The 11,905-nt window shown below is 37.7% G+C and overlaps 1 protein-coding gene across 13 annotated transcripts in view; it reads left to right on the forward strand.

Moving 5' to 3' along the window:
- Window positions 1-11,905, forward strand: part of EDA (ectodysplasin A) — a 284,129-nt gene that overhangs the window by 198,273 nt on the left and 73,951 nt on the right. For 12 of the 13 annotated variants that reach the window (XM_006908514.3, XM_015586754.2, XM_015586757.2 and 9 more), the window contains exon 2: window positions 7,586-7,691. In XM_006908514.3, coding sequence (XP_006908576.1) covers window positions 7,586-7,691 — 106 coding nt within the window. Of the gene's footprint in view, window positions 1-7,585; window positions 7,692-11,905 lie in introns of those variants that run through there. The other variant, XR_003045331.1, reaches the window with a different exon arrangement.

Here is an 11,905-nt window from a genome sequence, read left to right on the forward strand (position 1 = left end):
CCCTCTTAGAATCTATAGCCATCTGTTTCTTGATTTGATTCTTACCTGTGTCCTATTCCCCTCCCCCTCAACTTCTGACTGTTGCAATTCTATTTTCACTAGCTTAGTAGTTTATGTGGTTTAGGTCCCCATTGGGAACCAAAATAGATTTCGTAAAATGCTAAAGATAGGGAAAGTTTGGACAAGGGAAAATTCTAGTTTGCAATAAATGGATTGAAATAAACAAACACACAAACAAACAAACAAACAAATAAATAATAAATGGATTATACAGGCAATCTCATTTTGGTGATAATGCTACTCTAACCATCATCAGTCCAACTTTGTGAAGGTAAACCGTGACACTGTTATAAAATTTTCAAGAGCCATTTAACAATTCATAATTAAGAGGATGTATTCAAGCTAATGCTTCTTGAATGCAGACCTCAGGATTGGCTGGGATGCTTTTATCCTGGTGCTTCTATGAGTTCTGTAGATATGTTCTAATTTATGAAGTGATTCTATTCACAAATGATAACCTTTAGTGATTTCCAGATTTTACGAGTGGAAGGGTATGTTTTTTCTCCTTATGTGTCCAAGTGCCTTTCGCTTTAGAAGTATAGGGAATTACGAATTAAATAAGCAAGCACTCCCAAGGAAAGTCAGTGACCTCCAGTATATATTGCTGCCCTTCTTTTTATTCAAAGATGACACTACTGATTTCACCCACATTTGTAGGGAGCAAAGACTAAATCTTCAACCAAACGTTCTTTCTGTATGACATACATACAAACTGCTTTTTGAACTGCGGCTGCAGCTGCTATTTGTAGAGCCTGTCACTGTTTGTATTTCTGTATTCAAGTTGTGGTCAGCTAAAAGCCTTTACTCAAAAAAGAGTATCCAAATTCCATATTGTTACATTCCAGGCTGGTCTCTGCTGCTGTTTTCCCAAGCAGCCCACAACTATGTCATGTTATTTGAAGCTATGCTTTAGCGTATCCTTTATAGTATTTTTTATGGCACCCCTGCTTATGGTTATGCCATAAAGTTCACCATACCAAACATTCTTGGGTGTCCCTCTGTCATTGCATCTCTGCACATGTCATCAACGAATATTGTTTTAATGCTCATAGACCAGCTGACTTTCACAATCTCAGTAGTGGTGGTCCTCTCTTGCCATTTCACATTAAGCATGACTCCAGCTCTGACACATAACAGCTCAATGAGGTAGATGTGACATCTGTAGCAGGTGTGAATTTCAAAGTAATGTAAAAACTGGGCACACCTTTCATTGTCCATTGATGAGAATCAATTTAGTAAGCTTCTATTTCTCCAGTTCTGTTTCGGATTTTAGGAATAGGGCCATACCCAGGAAACAGATGATTGGAGCAGGAGTCCATTTTCCTCCTTTGTATTAATACTCATGTTTTTAAAATAACTCATCTTTCCCTTTAATGTGCACGTTAAACAGATTTCTTCTTGTCCAGAGTATAAGTCCACACAGGTTCTGAACCTACAAATATAGCTACCTTTGAGGGGTGAAAAAAATTAATAGTGTTATAAGGCATTATCTCATAAGTTTAGGTGATCCATGCAGCCCAAAAATAAGAGTTAAAAAAAAAGCCAGAGATTGAACTGGTCTGTAGTATAATTTCTTGCTGATGTCACACAATGATAATATCCTCAAACAGACACACTGTTCTTTTTTATTTTGCTTTCTACTTTATAGTCACTTGCATTGTTGGGCAGTGATTTTTAAGTCAAACTTCCTAGGAAGCAGAATTAAGAAACAACAAAACGTTTGTTGTGTTTAGCTTCCATGTTTAGTTTTACTACGTAATTTCAGTTATCATCAGACATTTTTACAACAGGGGATAGCAATCCTTGGCACTCATACCAGAAATTTCCAAAGTGCCAATTTTTCTTGGCATTTGGGTTGATTGCTGCCACCTCTACCCCCACCCTGTGTTGGCAGCTCCCATGGGATGCTGTGATCAACGTTCAGTGTTCTTGTTTGCTTGCTCTCTTGGAGCTGGCACAGTCCGTTCAGCAACCAGCACATACTGTGCTTCCCTTCTTGTCACATTGCTTTTAAAATCTTACTACCTCCTGTGATGTAGTGCTATCATCGCACTACAAAGCAACTCAGGATTAAGCACATGTTGTTTGTGTAATGTTAAAGATCGAATCTAGTTCAGTGCCCTCCATATGGTAAGTACTCAGTATTTGTTCAGCAGACAACACCTTGAGTGACCTTCTCAAGACCTTTTGTTGCAAATCTGAGCATGTTGAGTGAAGGTTTCTTTTAAGATTGAAAGTGTGTTCAATGTCAGCTTCTGTATCCATTTTCTATCTATGACATACCCATCAAACTAGTTTGGGCAACTCCACTCATGGTACTGAGATGCTCACATTTTGCTTTGGTGGGATCACTTGGAGATTTTTGTTAAATAGCTTATGGTATAAATACATTTATTTTATTTTATTTTATTATTTTTTTTTTCCCAGCTGATTATTGATGGGTGGTGGTAGTGATGGCAATGGTTGCATACGAAAAAGAGATTTTTTGAAGAACATTGAAAGAGAAATTTTTTTTTTTAACAGTAGGTGATTTGTCAATTTTAGAAAGCCTGGTAGGTACCTGCCTCCTCTTTGGACAGATGAAGTACAGATCTCTATAACCAGATTATCTGTAAGGAATGACAGAAAAGAGGTGAAAAACACTATGTGAGAGCCCTATTTTACCAGTGGCAAAGAAGGATTTTGCCTTTTCAGTCTCCAAAGAATGAATAGCTTGAGGAATGAACAATACAGCAGTTTCTCAGAATGTGGTCCAAGGACTACCTGCATCAGAATCCCGTAGTGAGCAAGTTGGAAAGACAGATCCTGGGGCCCCACCTCAGCCTACTCAATCTAAATTTGGGGAGGGAAAGGTCCAGGATTCTATATTTTAACACTCATGCCTAGTGATTCCGATGCACACCAAAGTTTGAGATCCACTGACCTAGAGAACCTCTCATTCTTAAGATCCCTTTGATTTGATTCCTGCCAGTAGTATAATGAGTCCTTAGACCATGTCTCCATGGTTGATTCTAAGAAAGGAGGTCCAGTTAAGGTGAAATAAAATGCTGTCATTAAGGAATGAATTACTGTTAGTCCTATTATTCTTTCAGCAGGTAGATATTTATTAGGAGCCTACTATGTGCCAGGCCCAGAGGTAGGCTCTAGGTATACCCTCAAGAAGCTCAGGAGTAATTCATACTATCAAATACGTTAGCCATGAAATATATAATGAATTAAATTATTCTATGTCATGGTAAAAAGAAAAAAACACCCAATAATTTTGTGTGCTTAGATATTAGGAAAAAATATGTTTGTAGCAATATCCGGAGAGTTAGTAGCAATAATGGATATATCCCTCACGGCTCACTGTGAGCAAATTGTTTCCAGCTGAGATCCCTGTAATCTGCAGGTGCTGTTTACCATGTAATTTTATCATAGAAAACAAGGGTGTAATCAGTTAATAAAGTGTAAAGAATTACATTTTTTCCCCTTGAGCAAAATGCCTGGCTGTGGCCAACATTTCTGATGCTTCCCTCCTTGTGCAATAGGAAAGCAGCATGCAAAGAGAGAGAGCTATTTTGTTCAGATTCTGCAACTTGCCTCTGAAGGCCATGCTAATGAATGCAGAACTCAAACGAGAGTTCCAGACTTTTTGTATGAGCAGCCGTTGATTTTTGTCTTTGCCATTCTACTTACAACACAGACGATAGTTTTCCCTCCCGCCTCTAATGGAGACCCAAATAAGGGCACTGCGAATAGGGATTCTATTTCAGTTTAAGCAGTGGTTTGTGTTGTTTTCTTCCAGTTTTTATTGAGAAAATACAAACTATATTCAAAGCATTTTCATATATGGGCAGTGTCCTTCTAATAAACACTTGATCTATGAATGTGCCATACTCATCAATAGCCACTCTTATGGCACTTTAAGGAACTCCTACCATCCATGGAACTGGAGTTGTTTCTGCTGGAGTTTGTTTCTTCCTCGGCCCCCTCCTCTGGGAGTTTGAGTTCTCACAAGCTCCTATCAGATCCTTCGGAACAATTAATATGTAAGCACGTTCTCCTACTGCTGCCACCAGGACACAGGAAGGTGCTGGAGGCCTTGCCAGAACACTCATAATTGCTGAGCCCATGAGAGAACACAAAGAGTATGAAGGGAATTATGGAACTGTAGTTGTGATTGTGGGGAGGTTCTTCATTTGGATTTCAAAATTCCTTTCCCCTACAAATAGCATTATACTGTAATAACACACCCGTGTAAAACTCAGTTATCTGACACATTCACCTGTCTAGCAACAAACAAATGGCTTTTAAGCCACCAGAGAATCTGCATCTGACTTATTGGAAAAGTCATTCAAAACCCATTGACTGCCTGTTTATTCCATTTGTACATTGTTCTAATTAGATTTAACAAGATGTCAAGCCTATAGCAGATTATAAGCAGGAAATTTGAAGAGACTAGAAAAGATGCTACAGGTAGGTAAAGTGAAATCTGATAGTTGACAGCAAAGTAAGAGACCAAAAAAAAAAAAAAAAACATTAAAAAGAAGCTTAAGATTTTTAAAACCAACCACAATGGAATACTACTTCACATCCACAAGAATGGCTAAAATTAAAAATATTGACAATATCAGTGTAATGAATGTTCAGAGCTGTTGGGTGTATTAAATGGTAGTCACTCTGGAAACAGTTTGGCAGTTCCTTACAACAAATGCTTACTATGTAACCTAGAGGTTCTGCCCCTTGGTGTTTACTCACGGAAAATGAAAACATATGTCCACACAAAGACTTGTACATCAGTGCTCATATCAGCTTTATTCATAATAGCCCCAAACTGGAAATAACCTAAACATCCCTCAACAGATGACTGCATTAAAAAAGTGGTGTATTCATACAATAAAATAGTACTCAGCGATAAAAAGCAATGAACTACTGATGCCCACAACAACATGGATGAGTCTCACAGACATGTTGAATGACAGAAACAAAAAACACACAGAAATCATGCAATCATATTATATTCTTCCATTTATGTGAAGTTCTAGAACAGAAAAAAGTAAGCTATGGTTATAGAAATTAGAATAGTAGTTGCCTGGGGTACAGAGTCACTCTGAAGAATGACTATAAGGGGCACAAGGGACAAATTCTGGGGTGATGAATATGTTCTATATCTTGATTTTGGTGGTGGTTACAAAGGTATATATATTTTTCAAAACTCTTCAAAAGTTTATGCTTAAAATGTGTGCATTTTATGCTTAAATGCATAAACTCTTCAAAAGTTTATGCATAAACTCTTCAAAAGTTTATGCTTAAAATGTGTGCATTTTATGCTTAAATGTGTGCATTCTATAGATTGTAACTCAAATTTTCATAAAGCACAAAAATTTACAAAGGGAAAAAAATCCTTCAGAAGACCCCCTGCTGCAGGAAAAAGTCTAAATTTCTTAACGTGATCTGGCCCTTATTTACTGTCTTTTGGTTCATTCCTTACCATTCCTCTTTACCTCCTACCGCATATTCTAAGCTAGTTACCTGTATTTCTAAAAACTGCTATTCTCTCTTTTCTCTAAACCTTTTAACACAATGCTCTCTTTGCCTAGAATTCCTTTTCAGTTTCCCATTTATCACTAAATCCTTGACATCCTTCAGGACTCACAGAGGAAGCACCTCCTCCAAGAAGCCTTGGACACTTGCAGTCTGTATTAGGTTCTTTCCCTCTCGCTCCCAGAGAACCCTGTGTTTCTCTCTAACAAAGCATGTATTGCTCTTTAAAGTAATTGTAATTTTTAAAAAACCTCAAAACTATAGCGGCCTGTGCTATTTAATATATAAATAGTCTTCTATATAATCAGTAAGCCCTGAGTTAAATCGTATACTGTAGACCAATTTCTATTCAAAATAAATTTTGGCACTCAAAGTTATCAGAAAAACTCTTCTATCCAGAATGACTTGTTCTTTTGGAGTTGCAAATGATTGAGATTTTATTGTAAATAGCGGTTTGGGTTTATATTATTAGTAATATAATAGCTTATTTGTGTTGTGCATTAAGTAACTTTCTATGGGCTTTATCTGGAAACCTAGCTGGACTTTATTACTTGATTCTATGAGAAAATACATTTTACATTCCAATCAAGAGACTCAAAAAGACTGCTCAGTTGAACCACATGAAATTGCTGATATTCATTCATCTTCAACATACAACAATGACGGTTTCATATGGTTCAATCTAAATGTTTTTAAATTAACTTTATGGCAAGTTGGAGATTTCCTAAACATTCATTTATTAACCTTGTATTTAACACATGAATATATTCTGCAAGATGTTAATCTTGTACATTAAGGCTGTTGGGTATAATTGTTCTATGTAAACAATAAATCATAACAGCGTTTTGAAGGAAGTTTGTATAGAATGTTAAGGATTTCTTGAGTTCTACCCATTTTTTTCAATTAATAAGAGATGCAGCAGACATGAGGATTCTGGAATTGTTTATTCTTTTAACTAACACTAGGGTGAAAATGCAGGTTCATTTCTTCTTTTCTAACCCTAAAGCTATCTAACCAGTCTATTTTGAAGATTAATTTTAATAATAGTAATAGCTAACATTTATTGAGTGCATATTACATGCTGGCTACTGTGCTAAATAACCCTACAACTATTTTATGAGCAAAAGTACTATTTATTATCCCTATTTACAGATGAGTAAATTAAAGCTTAAATAACTTGCCCAAGGTTACATAACTATAAATGGCAAAGTTGGAATTAGAATCACTCTCAGTCCTACTACTCTGTCTATTGTTTATCTCAAGCACATTTTTTAACCACTAAGAGGCACTCTTGCTAAAATGTTATGATTCTTTTCCGCAAGTATACATTTAAACTGTGATTATTATTAGCAAAATCAGGCCTATTCACATATGAAACATATTGTATTATTATAAGAGATCATCATAAGAAAGTAGAGTATCAAGTACCAAAATGAGTCTTATAGACCCGAGTGCTGTAGGAGTCTAGGAAAGGGAGAGAATAATCATGAACTCTGTCATGTCTAACTCCTAGAGGAGCATTGACACAAGGGGTATCTTCCAATCATAATTGGATGCACAGCCTTCTGGGAACAAATCAAAAGTTTAGTATGAATAGGAATGTAGGAAAATCATGGATATATAATAATGAAATCCAAAAGGAAGTAGCAAACTCAAGTCTAATTTTGGGCAGATTTCTAACTTTGGGAAGTTAGAAATCCGTGACTGGGCACTCTGAACCACAGAACTATGTGTAAAAATGGGACTTGAAGGTTTACTCATTAGATACTTGAGGCAAAAGAAAGGGGATTCAGAGCCTAGCCAAAATGTCATCCCTTCTTGATTAGAATAATAATGGTCTCAAAAATAAAAGGATTTATACAGTGGAAGAGAAGATGGGCTCAGGCTTTAGATACTTAATTTAAGATGAAAGTAGACTGCCTACAGGAAACTCCTTTTTTTATGTTGGCTATGGTTGACTGGGATCAACCTTTGACTCATCTACTTGTTATTTTTACAGATGGCCCTTCTGAATTTTTTCTTCCCTGAAGAAAAGGCATACTCTGAAGCAGAAAGTAGGCGTGTTCGTCGCAATAAAAGAAGCAAAAGCAATGAAGGAGCAGATGGTAAGTCTACTTGGGTGATTCTTTATCATATCTCAGTTCATGAGAGTACGCTGAGAACTACCTTCTCAAGTGTGCTTCATCATCTCATATATTGGCCACAGACTCAAGGTCACAGGAGGTTTTTCCAGCCTAGCCTACCAATCAGTCCTTCAATACACTTTACAGTATCCTCTCCTGCAACCCCAGATACCTTCAATAATTTCACAGTATGCCTGAGAGTCATGGTAGTATTTGTATCTCTCAAGATCACCCTCCATAAAGACCTCATCTCTCCTGAAGACATCCCATATCTACTAAGGACTCCAGGAGAATTCAGTGCTATTCTTAGAATTGACATAGTGTTGTGACATGGTGGTACTTACATGATACATTAATTCCAATGATAATCATGTCAATGTTGGTATCAGCTACCATGCTCGAATATGAACTAGAGCTTCTAGAGTTTGTTTGTAAGTTCCTTGAGGACAGGAATTTATTTCTCTTTGTTCAACCTTAAAATCTAGACTAATACCTGGCAAATTGTTTGTCTTTATAATGTAAGTCGATGGTGTTGATTGCCTCTTCAGCTAGGTTATGATGTGCCATGAAAACCATCTGTATTGAGGGTACAATAGACTTGGGTTAACCAGCAGTGCATTTGGTGAGACATACTAAAATGTTGACCTAGCTCCTGGGCAGGGTCCTTGAACCACTCCATTTCAGTATGACTCTGTCAATTGACAGAATGCTACCTGTTTGGCTCAGGAGTTTGTAGAACACAGCTCTGAGCTGCTGTAAAGCCATCTGGATTCAGAGACAGCATGTTCTGGCTACCTCTTCCAAAGATATGTGTCTCAGGGTTACAAAGCAGTATGACTTTATAAAGAAGAAAAAGAGATTTTTAAGCTGACATTTGTCAATGTGAGTAAGGGCCAATGATGGAGGCAGTTCTAAGAGGCATGAGCTATTAAAGAAATGGGGCCAAGACTTTGTCAGTGGGGGCAAGAAGAAATAGAACTGGATGAAGTCTGAAAAAGAGCTCAGAACAAGGACCTTGTGATTAAAAAAAGAGACTCAGAGAAATAAGATAAGTAGGGTGATATTGTCAATGGAGATGGCAGTAGCATTGAGCCCTTGAATGGAGAACTAGACTGGACCAGTGAGAAGATTCTCTAGAGCAGACACTTTGCATACAATTGATGACCAAGTTGAAGCCTAGAAAATGTGGTTTATTAAGTAAATGGTACCTATTATTTTCATACTGCTTTCAACCTTCAGAAGGCTACATGGAAGCTGAGAACTGAGAGTTCCAGTCTCTTTCCTCTCCCATTCACCTCACCCTTTGATGCATGTGGGTCTTTCCAACTTTGACTCTTCCCCTGAGGCTACTCCCAGTACCATGAAATCTTTCATATTTCCTGGTTGCTGGTTGCTAAGGAGAAGAGAAGAGCAATATCACCTTATGTAGTGGGTGTGGTCTTCCCTTGCTCTCCAAGGGGGAAGTCCAATAACTTCTAAAGTTTACCTCATCATTTGGCCTCCCAAGTTTTCTGTTAAAGAAGGCAGCTTTCTCCAATTTCCTAAACCACTTTATCCGAATCTGGCTACCAGCATCTTTGCTAGTGATCTTCCTTATGGTGTTTTTCTGTTTTGATACAAAATAGTTTTTCTCTCTAGTAAAGGGTAAAGCCTCTCTTACTAGTTTTTAGACTTCTTATCTAATTTCCTGCTGGTGTGATTCTCTAGTCAGTCATTAGACTCTAGTCACTTTGTGCCAATGCCAACTTTCTCATGCCATCACAGATTTTTTTTCTTTAAACAGCATAGCTGGTAGGAATCCAAGAGTCCCTTCGAGTCAAGAGTATAGAATGTCTGTAGATGCTGGGATTTGATTAAATTTCCAGACTTTCACCTGAGAGACTATAGAACCATTTCTTTAGACGTGGTGGGTGCTCCAATGAGTTAAAGGGTGATAACCCAATCCAAACCTCCTTTATTTTTTAATCCTTTCTGTTACTCTGCTGAGTGGATGCTATATTTATTCAACACATTTATCAAATATTTACTGATAAAACACAGCAGCATATATAGCACTAGAATGGAAATGCCATAAGGATATTGGTATCTGTCTGTTTTGTTTGCTTTTACTTCTGCATTGCCTAGAAAAGGACCTGGCACATAGTAGACCTTCAATCAATATTTCTTGTTGCCCTCAAAGAGCTTAATTTACAGGGTAAAGAAACAGACAATAAACAGAATTAGTGGTAAGTGCTGTGGAGAAAACCAGTAGTGGGGCTAAAAGGGAGAGAAAATGATGGGGTATGCCATAACTTGACCAGGGAAAGTCCCTCTAATAAGGGAACATTTGAGAGGAGACCTGAATTAAATGAAGGTATGAACCATGCAAATATTTTGGTGGGGGGGGAGAGGAGGAGAGAACAATAAATGTAAATGTTCTGAATCACAAGAATACTTGGCATGTTGCAGAAAGAGCAGTGTGGCTGGGAGCATTGTGAGCAAGAGGGAGAGGGAAGGAGGTGACATCAGAGAGTAAAGTCCAATCTAGAACCTCGTAGGCCAATGGAAAGACCCTTACATTGCCTGAGATGAGGAACCATTAGAAGATTTTGAGCAGAGGAATGAACAAATCTGACTTATGTTTTAACAGAATCCCTCTGATTGCTGCATTGAAAATAGCTGCAGGGCGAAGGACAGAAGCAGGAAGACCTGGTAGGGGAGTATAATGATAATCCAGGAGAGAGATGATGGTGGTTTAGACCAGGATGGAGATAGTGTGGGTGGTAAGTGATCAGATTCTGGATAGATTTTGAAGGTATAGCTGACAGGAGTTTTGGTTTGATTAGATAAGGGGTATGAGAGACAGAGAAGAGCCAAGGGTGGCCCCACAGTTTTAGACATAAGGAACTAGACCAGTAGAATTGCCATTTCTGAGATGAGGAAAAACAAGGGAAGGTAAAGCAATGTAGAGAAGGAATCTGGAATTCAGTTAAACATGATAAGTTTGAGGTGCCTAATAGACAACCAAGTATGTGCATTAAAGAGGCAGTCATATATATAAGTGTCTCAAGACAGTGAGCTGACTCTGTTTCATAAAAATTATTTCTCATTGAAAAAGTGAGTTGATCTAGAAACCCTCTGAATAGAATAAGAGGTAGAATGGGACAGCTAAATCAGAATGGCATGAGTTAAGGCCAAAAATAAAAACAATCAGGTGTTGATTCTAAATCCACAGGTTACTTGATATAGTATAACAAAAATTTGGCTATCCAGCTCAGGTTTGCTTCACAAGCATTAAAGGCAAAGTAAATTACCTTGAACACTCAAGAACATGACAGATATTTCAGGAAGAAAACATTTTTTTAAGGTCAAAAATAGAGATAAGTTTAAAAGGAGAGGACAATCAGTTCTAGTTCCTTATATAATTTTTTAAATCTGTTACAACCCTTTAATTTCACTTCAGTTCCCAAAACTGTTATTTAACGAGCCTTCTGGGCACTACCAGAAGCAGCGCAAAGATGAATAAGACCCTCAGAGAAGCATAAAAGACACTCAAACATTTGTTAAATGGATGACTGAACAAACAAATGTAGGGAGGAGGCTAGATTTTCCATCTCGGAGCTATAGGTACTAATTGTGATTATCTTCACCCATTTCTGTGGGAGGAAAAACAATTCAACAATGGTTCATTCACAATGAGGAAAAGCAAGGGATGGAGTGGTCCTTGGGAGCCTGCATAGGTTTGCCAAGAATAAATCAGGCTACAGATGTTTTTTTACCTGTTTTCACCAGACTGCTAATTGATTAGAGGTATGACATAGGCAAAGTCTATATCCAGGGCATAGCCAATCTTTCTGACCCACTACTCAAGAAACAGTTGGATTCATCTCAGCTTCTTCATTTGGATTACTCTATAAATGAAGGCCTTGACTAAGAAACAGGAGTCCCAAACACAAGATTAGTTCCCCTCCAATAGAAATCTTGGCCCTTTGTAACTCCAACTCTTAGAAAATAAGTGAAGTTTTTTTCTTTACTACAGCTTTGCCTTAAATTCACTGTTCCTGTATTGAGTTGGCCGTATTTGCTTCAGGTTTGAAGTTCATTTTTGCTAATTTATGCTAATTATATAGTTGTTGTTCTGCAAGGAAGGCATGATCCCTTCATCGTAGATGCTGTGAGTCACAGCACTTCCAGAATTCTGCGCCAAGATTTCCTGC

The sequence above is a fragment of the Pteropus alecto genome, unplaced genomic scaffold (genome assembly GCF_000325575.1).
Source record: "Pteropus alecto unplaced genomic scaffold, ASM32557v1 scaffold312, whole genome shotgun sequence".
In the NCBI taxonomy this organism is placed as follows: Eukaryota; Metazoa; Chordata; class Mammalia; order Chiroptera; family Pteropodidae; genus Pteropus; species Pteropus alecto.